Raw genomic sequence first — 15,432 nt, 5'->3', positions numbered from 1 at the left:
CGTACAGCGGAAAGTAAATCTGCATTGCTTTCCGCTCTGGTCATAACGGCAGCTTTGCACTTAGCGAACTGTGAATAGTATAACTCCACTTCTCTATGTGGGTCCATAACTATGTCCCCATAATCTAAAAATATTATGGGGTAGCACTCTTTGATATGATATGAGCGAAATTCACCATCTGCGATGTGGCATCTTATTGGAAATGATACAGAAAGCGAAGACCAGATTTGATAGAAATCCTTACGCGTGACCGAACATACCTCTGGTACGGGAATATTTTTTCGTGGATGGGGACAACATTTTTGAGTTGGGGACTTGGGGATTTCGTGGGGAATTTCCACAAATTTGGGGATTTTTTTGGTTTTGAGTTATGGTGTATATGAAATCTGTTACTTCTACATGCTTAAAAAGGGGCTTAAAGAAGAACAGAGAATCTTCAAAATATTAAAAAAAAAACTATTCCAAGAGCTACTTTACAATTTACTTTGCTTCTAAGAAATTTTTTACTATTGTGAAATTATTTCGTATTTCGTTCAGAACTAAGTTTTGATTCATAACTACACTTCTTGACCCAACTCTTATTTTTATTTCTCAAGCATTTAGAAGATGATTTGCATAATATACAAATTCGATGACTTTTTATACCAATAATTAATTCTGATAATAATATTTTGAGCACCCGTCTCATTTTTTGGATTTTGAAATCTTAAGTTTATTGTAACTCGCAAACTGGTACAACAAAAATTGCATATTTTTACAATTTTTAGATTATGACGGATTTTTTACATAGAGCCTATTCCTTTTTTTCAAAAAAATTGCCAAAAACAGTATTGGGTCTTTTTGTGGGGAATTTTAAATTAAATTGGGGATGAAAGTGTCTTATTTTGGGGACAAGAGCTCGAAAAATACTGGCAACACTGCGGATCACGGTTACCACTCGAGCCAAAAATAATCTACCAAAATTTGGAGAAAATTTAACCAAAACCTACCAAACAAAAAAATCGTATGTTACAAGACTTTATTTGTATACGAAATTTTTGTCAAAATTTTATTTCTGTAAAAAAATTGTCAAAATATTATTTCTTTAAAAAAATTTTATCAAAATTTTATTTCTATAAAAGCTTTTGTCAAATTTATAAAATGTAAAAAAATTGTCAACATTTTATTTCTATAAAAAATTTTAACAAAATTTTATTTCTAGAGAATAGTTTTTATTTCTTTAAAAAAATTGTCAACATTTTATTTATATAAAAAATTTTATTTCTGCAAAAAATTTTGTCAAAATTTTATTTCTATAGAAAATTTTGTCAAAATTTTATTACTATAGAAAATTTTGTCAAAATATTATTTCTGAAGATTATTTTGTCAAAATTTTATTTCTATAGACAATTTTGTCAAAATTTTATATCTGTGGAAAATTTTGTCAAAATATTATTTCTGAAAAAAAAAAATTCAAAATTTTATTTCTTAATAAAAATTTGTCAAAATTTAATTTGGTAGAAAATTTTGTCAAAATTTAATTTGGTAGAACATTTTGTCAAAATTTTATTTCTGTAAAAAGAATTTTTCAAAATATTATTTTTATAGAAAATTGTGTGAATATTTTTTCTAGAGAAAATTTTGTCCAATATTTATATCTATAGAAAATTTGTCAAAATATTTTATTTCATTAGAAATTTTGTCAAAATTTTATTTTTATAGAAAATTTTGTTAAAATTTTATTTCTGTAAACAAAAAAAATTGTCAAAATATTATTTTTATAGAAAATTGTGTGAATATTTTTTCTAGAGAAAATTTGGTGAAATTTTTTTTCACAATTTTATTTCTATAGAAATTGTTGTCAAAATTTTTATTTCTGTAAAAAAATTGTCAAACTATTATTTTTGGAACAAAAATTGACAAAATTTTATTTCTATAGAAAATGTTGTCAAAATTTTCTACAGAAAAAAATGTCTGCCGAAAAATTTGTCAAAATTTTATTTTGATAGAAAATTTTGTCAAAATTTTATTTCTGTAAAAAAAATTGTTAAAATAATATTTTTATAGAATTATTAAAAATTATCAAAATTTTATTTCTATAGAAGTTTTTTTTTTTAATTTTATTTCTATGGAAAATTTTGTCAAAATTTTATTTCTATGGAAAATTTTATTTCTATAGAAAATTTTGTCAAAAATTTATTTTGATAGAAAATTTTGTCAAAATTTTATTTTGATAGAAAATTTTGTCAACATTTTATTTCTTAAAAAAAATTGTCAAAATATTAGTTTTATAGAAAATTGTGTGAATATTTTTTCTAGAGAAAATTTTGTAAAATTTTGTTCACAATTTTATTTCTATAGAAATTATTGTCAAAATTTTTATTTCTGTAAAAAAAATTGTCAAACTATTATTTCTGTAACAAAAATTTTCAAAATTTTATTTTTATAGAAAATTTTGTTAAAATATTATTTCTGTAGAAAAAGTTGTCAAAATTTTATTTCTATAGAAAATTTTGTCAACATTTTATTTCTATAGAAAATTTTGTCAAAATTTTATTTCTATGGAAAATTTTGTAAAATTTTATTACTATAGAAAATTTTGTAAAATTTTATTTCTAGAGAATATTTTGTCAAAATTTTATTTCTATGGAAAATGTTGTCAAAACTTTATTTCTATAGAAAATTTCGTGAAATTTTATTACTATAAAAAGTTTTGTAAAAATTTTATTTCTATAGAAAATTTTGTCAAAATATTATCTCTGAAGAAAAATTTGTCAAAATATTTTATATCTATAGAAAATTTTGTCACAATTTAATTTGGTAGAAAATTTTGTCAAAATTTTATTTCTGTAAAAATGTATGTTTATAAAAAATGTGTGAATATTTTTTCTAGAGAAAATTTTGTCAAATATTTATTTCTTTAGAAAATTTTGTCAAAATTTTACTTCTGTACAAAATTTTGTCAAAATTTTATTTCTGCAGAAAAATTTGTCAAAATATTTCATTTCATTAGAAATTTTGTCAAAATGTTATTTCTGTAAAAAAAATTGTCAAAATATTATTTTTGTAACAAAAATGAACAAAATTTTATTTCTATAGAAAATTTTGTTAAAAATTTTATTTCTGTAGAAAATTTTGTCAACATTTTATTTCTATAGAAAATGTTGTCAAAATTTTATTTCTATAAAAAATTGTATGTAACATGTTTTTCAGTAAAATGTTATTTTATCGTCGAATATAACCTGCTTTCCGAAATCAGATACTTGCTTTCTGAGACAATAACATGGTTGCGAAAACCATGTTACATGGTCACCACCCAAAAATAACATTTTGCTCTTAAAACATGTTTGAGGTGATCATATTCCTTCTCTGGGTGTGATTTGCATAAGATACAAATTCGATTACTCTTTATACCAATAATTAATTCTGATAATAATATTTTGAACACCCGTCTCATTTTTGGATTTTGAAAAATTGCATATTTTTACAATTTTTAGATTATGACGGTTTTTTACAGTAGAGCCTATTTCTTTTTTTCAATAGGAAACATTTTCTATAGAAAATGTTGTCAAAATTTTATTTCTATGGAAAATTTTTTCTAAATTTTATTTCTATAGAAAATTTTGTAAAATTTTATTTCTACAGAAAAAAATGTCTGCAGAAAAATTTGTCAAAATTTAATTTTGATAGAAAATTTTGTCAAAATTTTATTTCTGTAAAAAATTGTCAAAATATTATTTTTGTAACAAAAATTGACAAATTTTTATTTCTATAGAAAATTTTGTTAAAATTTTATTTCTGTAGAAAATTTTGTCAACATTTTATTTCTATAGAAAATGTTGTCAAAATTTTATTTCTATAGAAAATTTTGTAAAAATTTTAATTCTACAGAAAATTTGGTCAAAATTTTATTTCTAAAGAAATTTTTTTTCTGAAGAAAATTTTGTCAAAATTTTATTTCCAAAGAAAAATTTGCAAAATATTTTATTTCTATAGAAAATTTTGTCAAAATTTTATTTCTGTACAAAATTTTGTCAAAATTTTATTTCTGTATAAAATTTTGTCAAAATTTTATTTGTGCAGAAAAATTTGTCAAAATATTTTATTTCATTAGAAATTTTGTCAAAAAATTTTTTTGATAGAAAATTTTGTCAAAATTTTATTTCTGTAAAAAAAATTTTCTAAATATTATTTTTATAGAAAATTGTGTGAATATTTTTTCTATAGAAAATTTTGTCAAATATTTATTTCTATAGAAAATTTTGTCAAAATTTTATTTCTGCAGAAAAATTTGTCAAAATATTTTATTTCATTTAAAATTTTGTCAAAATTTTATTTTGATAGAGAATTTTGTCAAAATTGTATTTCTGTAAAAAAAATCGTCAAAATATAGTTTTTATAAAAAATATTTTTTCTAGAGAAAATTTTGTCAAATTTTTGTCACAATTTTATTTCTATAGAAATTGATGTCAAAATTTTTATTTCTGTAAAAAAATTGTCAAAATATTATTTTTGTATTTCTGTAGAAAATTTTGTCAAAATTTTATTTCTGTAGAAAATGTTGTCAAAATTTTATTTCTATAGAAAATTTTGTGAAATTTTATATCTATGGAAAATTTTGTGAAATTTTATTTCTATGGAAAATTTTCTAAAATTTTATTTCTATAGAAAATTTTGTCAAAATTTTATTTCTATAGAAAATTTTGTCAAAATTTTATTTCTATAGAAAATTTTGTCAAAATTTTATTTCTGAAGAAAAATTTGTCAAAATATTTTATTTACGTTTGTTGTTTTTGTTTTTTGACCTTTTTGTTTATTACCTTCTGGTTTCTTTTTGTAAATTCAAGCTCGAGGTCAGAGTTTTATTTTTATAATTCGATATTTCGATCTCGTTCGGAAAAATTTTGTAAAAATATTATTTCTGAAGAAAATTTTGTCAAAATTTTATTTCTGAAGAAAAATTTGTCAAAATATTTTATTTACGTTTGTTGTTTTTGTTTTTTGACCTTTTTGTTTATTACCTTCTGGTTTCTTTTTGTAAATTCAAGCTCGAGGTCAGAGTTTTATTTTCTGTTTTATTTTTATAATTCGATATTTCGATCTCCTTCGGAAATCAGCGACGGGAATCTATATTGTATTAAAATCAAATATGTTATAATGACGAATAACGAAATCTTGTGTCATTATTACATATTTGATTTTAATACAATATAGATTCCCGTCGATGATTTCCGAAGGAGATCGAAATATCGAATTATAAAAATAAAACAGAAAATAAAACTCTGACCTCGAGCTTGAATTTACCAAAAAGAAAACAGAAGGTAAAATATTTTATTTCTATCGAAAATTTTGTCAAAATTTTATTTCTGTACAAAATTTTGTCAGAAAAAATTTGTGAAAATATTTTATTTCATTAGAAATTTGGCAAAATTTTATTTTGATAGAAAATTTTGTCAAAATTTTATTTCTCTAAAAAAAAAATCCTAAATATCATTTTTATAGAAAATTGTGTGAATATTTTTTCTATAGAAAATTTTGTCAAATATTTATTTCTATAGAAAATTTTGTCAAAATTTTATTTCTGTACAATATTTTGTCAAAATTTTATTTCTGCAGAAAAATTTGTCAAAATATTTTATTTCATTAGAAATTTTGTCAAAATTTTATTTTGATAGAAAATTTTGTCAAAATTTTATTTCTGTAAAAAAAATTGTCAAAATATTATTTTTATAGAAAATTGTGTTAATATTTTTTTCTAGAGAAAATTTTGTCAAATTTTCTTCACAATTTTATTTCTATAGAAATTGTTGTCAAAATTTTTATTTCTGTAAAAAAATTGTCAAACTATTAGTTTTGTAACAAAAATTTACAAAATTTTATTTCTATAGAAAATTTTGTTAAAATTTCCATAGAAATTTTTTCAAAATTTTATTTCTATTGAAATTTGTGTCAAAATGTTTATTTCTATAAAAAAAAATTGTCAAAATACTATTTCTGTAACAAAAATTTTCAAAAGTTTATTTTTATAGAAAATTTTGTTAAAATTTTATTTTTGTAGAAAATTTTGTCAAAATTTTATTTCTATAGAAAATGTTGTCAAAATTTTATTTCTATAGAAAATGTTGTTAAAATTTAATTTCTATGGAAAATTTTTTCAACATTTTATTTCTATGGAAAATTTTGTCAAAACTTTATTTCTATAGAAAATTTTGTCAACATTTTATTTCTATAGAAAATGTTATCAAAATGTTATTTCTATAGAAAATTTTGTCAAAATTTTATTTCTATGGAAAATTTTGTAAAATTTTATTTCTATGGAAAATTTAGTAAAATTTTATTTCTATAGAAAATTTTGTCAAAATTTTATTTCTATGGAAAATTTTGTAAAATTTTATTTCTATGGAAAATTTAGTAAAATTTTATTTCTATAGAAAATTTTGTCAAAATTTTATTTCTATAGAAAATTTTGTCAAAATTTTATTTCTATAGAAATTTGTGCGTATATTTTTTCTAGAGAAAATTCTATGAATTTTTTTTTCTACATTTTGTCAACATTTTGCTTCTATGAAAAATTGTTTTTTCTATAGAAAAATTTTATTTAAATAGAAAATTTTGTCAAAATTTTATTTCTATTATAGATACCTATACATTTTCTGTTTTTGTTAAATAGGTTAGGTCTGGTCTCGATCATTTTCATTCGAGTAATTTTTTTATGTTCACAAACGAAAAGAAGTCACAAAAAAAGCCAAATCAGGAGAGTGTGAGAAATTGAGAAGTAGTTCTTATCCCAATTCTTGCAAGAGCACTTTTTCTTCAAGAAGTGGGCCACATAGCCCACCGGCATAATATAATAGTCAATATGGATCACACCTTGATCACACCAGAAATCGTTTGTAATCACATTTCTGGCCAATAGAACAGACTTAATGCAACCTTGAGGCGTGGTATGTATCAGTGAAGACATGTTTCGATGGATGTCACAAAATAAGACTGAAAAAGACTCGGATACGGTTTGAGTAGCGTCAATTCCGGCTCGGAAATTTTCTCACGATTATTCTTTAGCACGCATTCTTTTACAAAAATCCAGTATTAGGTCTCTAATAAGATCTAATACGGGACCGCGGATTTTTATCACCTTACCTCAGTGTTAGCCAATTTGATGCACCCGGCTAAGGCAAATACGTTGAATCTCCTTAAACCTATAGAAGACTCACCATACATAGCATACAAAGACCTTTGATATCGCTGCTCGATATGGCTTGCAACAGAAAGAATCGCATCCCTGCCTGATATTTCTATTCTTTTCCATTTTTCTTGAATCCACAGGCACTTACGATGTAAGTAATATCGACAGTATCCTTTTAAGAAAATGTACTACAAAACACATTAAATTGGACTCCTTATGATTTTTCCCGCTCTACCATCCTAACTGTGAATATATGGGTTGGCCAGTCAATTCAAATTCTTGATTATCGAAGTTCGTCTAATAAACCATCAGCGTATTTGTAAATTAAAGTATCAACATATGTCGGTGCATTTCTTTGCATCGAAAGAATATATGTATTCGGATTCTTTATCGTCCATTTATTTACAAAAACAAATAACAATTATAGACTAAAATCTGCATGATAAAAAAAAACTTCCTAGATATCATCTAGGAATAACTTATTCAATTCACAGCATAATCGATGTAAAGGTAAGCCCATGACACAATAATAATCACCATCAATGCGGGATATTAAAGCTCCACCAGCTCCTTGCACTCCATATCCACCAGCTTTATCCCTAAAAAAACAAACAAAGATAATTCCATTAATATGTAAACTTGCGTAAGATAATCACTTACAAAGGTTCCCCAGAATCCACATATTCTTGTATTTGTTCATTAGACAATTGGCCAAAGTAAACATCAGCAGTTTCGGTAAAGGTTCGAACACCCTTGGAATGTTTTAGAACTACACCAGTAAATACACGATTGCAATTTCCTGCCAAACTGCAAAAAAAGAACATAACGTGTCATGGCAAATTCTTTGAAATTAAAGACCACTCATGTACCTTTTTAACATGTTAAATGCTTCCACGCTGTCCTTTGGTTTCCCATAGATTTCTGAACCCATAGTAACCATTGTATCGGCTGCTATGACCAATAGCTCCTCTTGATTGTCTCCTGTTTTTAACCGTTTATACACCTCATCCGCTTTTCCCAAAGCTGTGGCTTCTATGAATTTAGAGAAATCATTGTAATCTGCCGGATTTAGGTTCTCCTCAAATGTCGAAGGACAAAGTTCGGCATTGAGGCCCTAATATTGACGTAATTCTGTATTATTTGTATGCATAAGAAAAATGTATGATATTACCAAAGACTTCACCAATTCCTGTCTCCTTGGAGATCCAGAAGCTAGTATAATACGTTTGGTAGGAAGTAAATGCTTAATGGGAGCTAGCATATTTAAATAAGAAAAATTCCTGAGACTCGATTGTTTACAACTGCAAATAAAACAACAACAACAACAGACGGTAGAACGTGCACAAACATCTGTTCAGGGTTACCGACTCAATGTTGCGACTATTGGTTAAAATAGTAAGGTAGTGTCTCTACGATCACAATATCAAGGCATATTAAAGAGGTAAAGTCATGCAATCAGGTGACTAATATCGACATTCATCTTGTCAAAGGCTTTGTTTACGTTTAGCAGGTTTGCTTACATTATTTGTGTACATAAATATTACAATACAACAACACTACACATACACAAAATGTCAACTTAAGTGACCTGCCATTTTAGTTTGACTTTCTAAATATCATGGGGTGTACACACGTTTGCTCGTGACTTTACCTTTAATTAATATGCCTTGTCACAATATATGCAAACTCAATATTTTTGCGCCATTCAATTTTTAAGTATACCCGACAAATGCGCCGTTCCAACTATAAGTTTATCCGGACGACATAGCTCGTGTCAAACATATCCCAGATCAGAGAATGAAGCCGACCCATTTTTGTCGGCGGCGGTGGACACTAAATTTTTGCCTTCGGCGGCGGCGGCTTGAGGGCTGAGCCGATATAAATTTGTTCACTCGGCGGCGGACAATTGTCCATTATAAAATCAATTTGAAGTTAATCGAATGGTAATGAGATTAGTTGTTCAACCTATCTTACAAACAAATTTACTTTTCGTTCAAATTTTCTGAGCTAAATTTTTGCTAAATTATTATAGCAGCTTAAATATGATTGGTTGTGTTCAAAATTTTGGAAAAAATACGACAATTATATATAAATTTTTCTGATTTAGATCGACATTTTTGATTAATTGGCGGCTAAATTTGAGTCGAGATGAGTCGACATATTCGCCGGCGGCGTCGACTGGCAAAAACTGGTCGGCGGCGACTGAAATCGGCGGCGCGACTCGGCGGCTTCATACTCTGTCCCAGATATAAGCTTTGTTCGATGGCATAATCGATCTTGCAGCTTGTTAATGTGATCCTTAACACATTTATCGCCAACAATTCCTAGTGATTGGCCAAAATGTAAGATTCCTTATAAAAGCAAGCATTCCGTCCGGATAAACTTATTGTCTGGATAGCGCATTATAATCCTCTCCAACTAATGCGCCTTGCAGACTATAAGTTTATCTGGACGACAGTGGTCATGTCGAACATATCCCATATATTGGGAACATTATAAGTTAAGTCCGAAGGCATAATCGATACTGCTGCATGCCCTGCCAGCATTTCAATGTTCCATTTCATCCTCATCGCTACCACAGACTCGTAAGTGACACTGCAACAATCGCCAACTGTGATAGTGTTTTGCCATCACTATTCGCATGAAAGTATTTTGCCATCACTATTGTTACAAGAGCCATTTTATATTTTGTGAAACACCAAGCGCAACTGGCTTATTATAATTTATTTCAATGAAAACGAAAATAAAGTGCTGAAAACATAGTTATTACGCTTAAAATTGTGAAAAGTAAATTGGTGAACAATTTTTGACTTTCCAAATGGAATGAAGTGATAGTTTTTCAAATATTTTTCCAGACATGCTGCCTCCATTGGGAATAAAAGTACTGGCTGATAGACGCTACAACATTTAACTTACAACTTGTAACTCAACATCAATCTCTTATTAATGCATAAAAATGTGTTAAATGTGATGTGATAGCCGTATAAATGTTATATTTATGAGAATTTATAAATGTTTCATAAAATTAATAAACATCTAAACAATCGTGTTTTACTTGACCACAATGATTCTTTTACAACTATCTTAAAATGCACTTTGTCTGATTGTTTGAAGGGGCTCTTATTGGCGTCCTTCTAAATGTATCCAGAAGGGATCCTAATAATTGCACTCATGCGATACTTTTTTGTAGTAACTTGGCGTGGTACAACTTCTCAATAGTGACGGCGCTTTTCCGAGGAGTTTTGGATATCGTATACGACTGTTTTCGACGTAGTGGGGATTCTCTGAAGCGCCCCCAAATTCAAAAAATGTTGGCAGGGTGTTTATGGGATCGATAACACATTTACCGATTATTTAGTCATCGACGAATTGTCGCATCTAATGGACACGCTGTAATACTACACCCAGAGAAATGGTTGGTTGCAATTCGATAATTACAATGAGCCCTGCCAGCATTTCAATGTTCCATTTCATCCTCATCGCTACCACAGACTCGTAAGTGACACTGCAACAATCGCCAACTGTGATAGTATTTTGCCATCACTATTCGCATGAAAGTATTTTGCCATCACTATTGTTACAAGAGCCATTTTATATTTTGTGAAACACCAAGCGCAATTGGCTTATTATAATTTATTTCAATGAAAACGAAAATAAAGTGCTGAAAACATAGTTATTACTCTTAAAATTGTGAAAAGTAAATTGGTGAACAATTTTTGACTTTCCAAATGGAATAAAGTGATAGTTTTTTTAAATATTTTTCCAGACACGCTGCCTCCATTGGGAATAAAAGTACTGGCTGATAGACGCTACAGCATTTAACTTAGAACTTGTAACTCAACATCAATCTCTTATTAATGCATAAAAATGTGTTAAATGTGATGTGATAGTCGTATAAATGTAATATTTATGAGAATTTATAAATGTTTCATAAAATTAATAAACATCTAAACAATCGTGTTTTACTTGACTACAATGATTCTTTTACAACTATCTTAAAATGCACTTTGTCTGATTGTTTGAAGGGGCTCTTATTGGCGTCCTTATAATGTATCCAGAAGGGCTCCTAATAATTGCACTCATGCGATACTTTTTTGTAGTAACTTGGCGTGGTACAACTTCTCAATAGTGACGGCGCTTTTCCGAGGAGTTTTGGATATCGTATACGACTGTTTTCGACGTAGTGGGGATTCTCAGAAGCGCCCCCAAATTCAAAAAATGTTGGCAGGGAGGAAATGATGTCAGTAACTTATTTTTTGTTACAAGAACAATGTTTTGATTATTTTCCCCATTATACATTCAACACGACCATAAAAAAGTTCACAGGATCAAAACGAAATTCCCATAACCATTCAATTGGTTACAATAACCAATGCCGATAAATTTGGTTATATGCTTCATAAAATTGTTGAGCTAACCACCAGCATAGTGAGACCTACATCATGGGAATCAACAAATGGTTGGTACAACCAAAATTTGAGTATACTAATAGAATCTTACTTCAATTATAGGACGGGCGTAAGGTAGTTGTTGCAACAAATAAATATTTATATCAACATCGAAATGGTATATGGTATGACGCTACAAAATTTGCAAAACGGGGAACAGCATTTACTTGATAATAGTCCACAATACATTGAATAAAGTTTATCCCATAGAAAAGAAGTTGCCTTCAGGTAAGTATCGCACCGTTTTATAAAAAAGGAATATTACAAATGTTTCCATAAAAATTTCAGGCTTCATACACCAACAAACACAAATACTTTTTACGGCAAGCGAGCTTTTTTATTGTATTAAGAATACAGGAAGAGTCTAAGTCGATCTGTATTTATATCTAGAGGCTTAAGGAAGAAATTTCTGGCAAGTATATATTGAATTAGGTTCTGTAGTTTGACCACATAATTGCAACCTAATAACCATCTGTCATTGATATACAAACATTACCTATAAAAAATTGTAATGTAAATTGATCTCACATATATGTAGATCAAAAGCCTTTGTTGTTAGCACCTTTTGTATTTGTTTTCGTAGTTTATTATGATTGTAAATCTTGTAATAAATTTATAAAATCTCAATATAATCTGCCCTTTCATTTGATATTGGAATTTGGTTAGGGTAATAGTAAAGACAATCGAGGGCGGTTGCACCAACAAACAAAACAATAAATATGAAATTGCGACAACCAATGCAAAGTTGATCCAACATACTACCATGTAGTTACAATTGCCAAATGTTAGTTGTGCTGACAGATATCATTCATAGTTGATGGAACCACCTGCTTTCGGTTGGCAAATAATTCGGTTGAGGCAACGAATTTGTTTTCTGGGTGTACGTTCGCACCAGACACGAAATCCTCGTAAACGAGGAGATATAGGAGGAAATCCTCCTAGATCTCAGCAGATTTGCAATAGGAAAATATCAGCTGGCTCCTAGAGGATTTCAACAAAATTTCTTTCAAAATCCCCTATACTGCCTTGTACAACTGTGGTTTTAGTACTAAAAAAATTTTGACAAAATTTTCTATAAAAATAAAATGTTTACAAAATTGTCTATAAAAATAATATTTTATCAAAATTTTCTATAGAAATAAAATTTTGACAAAATAATATTTACAAAACTTTCGGTAGAAATTAAATTTTTATACAAATAGGATTTTGTCAAAATTTTCAATAGAATAAAGTTTTGACAAAAATATGCTATAGAAATAAATAAATACAATTTTGACAACATTTTCTGAAAATAAAATTTTAACAAAAGTTCGTTTGATTGCCATAAAAAAAAAACAATTGGTTTGATTTTATGTCAACACGTCACCGCAACACGCGAACATGACCTTATACTAGCGGGTTTGTCACCCCAACGTGTTGTGCCGCAGGGTTTATCCGACCGTATAAGGTCCCCTAATACGGTGTTCTCACAAAGCATGTTTTGGGGTTGGAAATGTTTTCCCTTTAAAAGCACTTCAAAACGAGTTGTTTTCACCATACTAAAAAACAAGTTCAAAACACAAGTTTTCCACCAAAACACGTCATAATAACATACCCTATTCAAAATATGTGTCAAAATATTGAAATAAGTTTCATAGAAAAAAAAAAGAATAAACAAAGGCTTTTAAGAACATGGACATGTGAAAATAACATAAAAAATGTTTTCCCTTTGCGCTCGCCGTAATTATTTGGACATAGCCCTGCCAGCATTTCAAAGTTCCATTTCAACCTCATCGTTACCACAGACTCGTAAATGTCACTTCAACCATCATGAAAAGGTACATCAAAAAGTACATGCAAGTAATTTGCCATCCCTACTGTTAAAAAAGCCATTTTTTTGTGAAACGCCAATCGCAACCAGCTTGTTATATTTTAATTAAATAAAAACGAAAATAAAGTTCTGAAAACATAGATTATACGCTTAAAATTGTGAAAGGTATATTGGTGAACAATTTGGTGATTTTCCAAATGGAATAAAGTGATTGTTTTTCAGATATTTTACAGACACGCTGCCTCCATGGGATAAAAACACTGGTTGATAGACGCAGCAACATGTAACTCGCTACTTGTAACTCAACATCATCATTAATGCCAAAAATTATGTTAAATGTAATGTGATAGTGGTATAAATGTTATATTTTTAAGAATTTGTAAATGTTTAATCAAATTAATAAATATCTAAACAAACGTGTTTTACTCGACCACAATGATTCTTTTACAACTATCTTAAAATGCACTTTTTCTGATTGTTTGGAGGGTCCCTTATTGGCGTCGTTCTAAATTGATCTATAAAGGCACCTAATAATTGCACTCATGCGAAACATTTTTGTAGTAACTTGGCGTGGTACAACTTCTCAATAGTGACGGCGCTTTTCCGACGAGTTTTTGATGTCGTATATGATTGTTTTCGACGTAGTGGGGATTCTCAAAAGAGTCCCCAAATTCAAAAAATGTTGGCAGGGAGGTTGCATATATGTGAATTTCGAGTAAATGTGAATTTCTAGTTTCCATGGTAACTGTCAAACTAAAACATCTCAACACGGTGTGAACGGTGAAATGTTTTGGAAAAGCGAATAAGGAAAACGAGTCGGTGGGAACATAGGCATAAGATTCTTAGCAAACACAGACACTGAGAATGAAGCCGCCGAGCCGTGCCGCCGTTATTAGCCGCCGCCGACCATTTTGGCCAGTCGGCGCCGCCGCCGAATATGTCGACTCATCTCGACTCAAATTTAGCCCCCAATTAATCAAAACTATGGCTAAACTCTAGTTTAGCTATACCTCTCAGATTTTTTTCAAAACTTCACAGATGGTAGTACTCTTTGAGTTGATTACAACAACAACTTTTTTTCTTGGCGGTCGTAACCGGATAACCGGTTATTCGGTTCTAAAGTGTAAGTTAAAAATCCTTAATATATCCGGTTCTAGAGATCCGATTACTTTTGAAAGTACATCACTAGAAAGGTTTTGAAGAGACCTTTAAAATGATGTATGAACCGTTATATCAGCTTCATCCGTTCCAGCTGTACGGGTAAAAACTTGTATTTTTCGGAACCGGTTTTTTATAAATAAGCTTATATCTCAAAAACTGCTCCATATAAAAGTACTAAATAACGGATTGCATTGTGTAGCTAACACTTCTACCTTTCCGTCAAGGTCAAAGTCAAGCTGCTATCTTTACTATAACCGGTGATATTAACTATTATATATTCATATACGGGTTGAAAAATAAAAAAATTTTTCAAAAAAATCGCGCGACCCAAAAATTTTTTTTTTTTTTTTACGAGGTATAGCTAAACTAGAGTTGCTCCGAAATAATGGTTTCTATAAAATTTTTTCGCAAGAATGAACATACCCCGCCAACATTTTTTGAATTTGGGGGCGCTTCAGAGAATCCCCACTACGTCGAAAACAGTCATATAGGATATCCAAAACTCCTCGGAAAAGCGCCGTCACTATTGAAAAGTTGTACCACGCCGAGTTACTACAAAAAAGTATCGCATGAGTGCAATTATTAGGAGCCCTTCTGGATAAGAGTCCCTTCAAACAATCAGACAAAGTGCATTTTAATATAGTTGTAAAAGAATCATTGTGGTCAAGTAAAACACGATTTTTTAGATGCTTATTAATTTTATGAAACATTTATAAATTCTCATAAATATAACATTTATACGGCTATCACATCACATTTAACACATTTTTATGCATTAATAAGAGATTGATGTTGAATTACAAGTTGTAAGTTAAATGTTGTAGCGTCTATCAGCCAGTACTTTTATT

The 15,432-nt window shown here is 28.6% G+C and overlaps 1 protein-coding gene and 3 long non-coding RNA genes across 4 annotated transcripts; 3 read left to right on the top strand and 1 right to left on the bottom strand.

Annotated features, from left to right (window-relative positions):
• Positions 1–7,542: 7,542 nt before the first annotated feature.
• On the bottom strand, positions 7,543–8,493 carry LOC142227456 (dTTP/UTP pyrophosphatase). Its single transcript, XM_075298025.1, has 4 exons — positions 8,337–8,493; positions 8,035–8,279; positions 7,826–7,972; positions 7,543–7,764 (listed from the first exon to the last, which is right to left on the bottom strand). The coding sequence occupies exons 1-4, from the start codon at positions 8,424–8,426 to the stop codon at positions 7,623–7,625; spliced, it is 624 nt and encodes a 207-aa protein (XP_075154140.1). The 5' UTR covers positions 8,427–8,493; the 3' UTR covers positions 7,543–7,622.
• A 1,212-nt stretch (positions 8,494–9,705) lies between these two features.
• LOC142227455 (uncharacterized) lies at positions 9,706–10,230 on the top strand. Its single transcript, XR_012719838.1, has 2 exons — positions 9,706–9,952; positions 10,021–10,230. It is a non-coding gene; the product is annotated as an uncharacterized LOC142227455 (long non-coding RNA).
• A 1,178-nt stretch (positions 10,231–11,408) lies between these two features.
• Positions 11,409–12,245, top strand: LOC142227454 (uncharacterized). Its single transcript, XR_012719837.1, has 2 exons — positions 11,409–11,841; positions 11,902–12,245. It is a non-coding gene; the product is annotated as an uncharacterized LOC142227454 (long non-coding RNA).
• Positions 12,246–13,354: 1,109 nt separating this feature from the next.
• On the top strand, positions 13,355–13,859 carry LOC142227466 (uncharacterized). The gene is made up of 2 exons (XR_012719845.1): positions 13,355–13,588; positions 13,646–13,859. It is a non-coding gene; the product is annotated as an uncharacterized LOC142227466 (long non-coding RNA).
• Positions 13,860–15,432: the final 1,573 nt, after the last annotated feature.

Source organism: Haematobia irritans, chromosome 2 (genome assembly GCF_050003625.1).
Source record: "Haematobia irritans isolate KBUSLIRL chromosome 2, ASM5000362v1, whole genome shotgun sequence".
In the NCBI taxonomy this organism is placed as follows: domain Eukaryota; kingdom Metazoa; phylum Arthropoda; class Insecta; order Diptera; family Muscidae; genus Haematobia; species Haematobia irritans.
The sequence above is the reverse complement of the archived record's forward strand: the minus strand, read 5'-3'. Positions and strand labels throughout refer to the sequence as shown.

Bases quoted from the DNA above. Each gene is read 5' to 3' on its own strand.
- LOC142227456 (XM_075298025.1), bottom strand. From the start codon at position 8,426: ATGCTAGCTCCCATTAAGCATTTACTTCCTACCAAACGTATTATACTA. The intron at 8,280-8,336 runs GTAATATCATAC...CGTCAATATTAG, and splicing joins AGGAATTGGTGAAGTCTTTG to GGCCTCAATGCCGAACTTTG. The intron at 7,973-8,034 runs GTACATGAGTGG...CTTTTTTTGCAG, and splicing joins GCATTTAACATGTTAAAAAG to TTTGGCAGGAAATTGCAATC.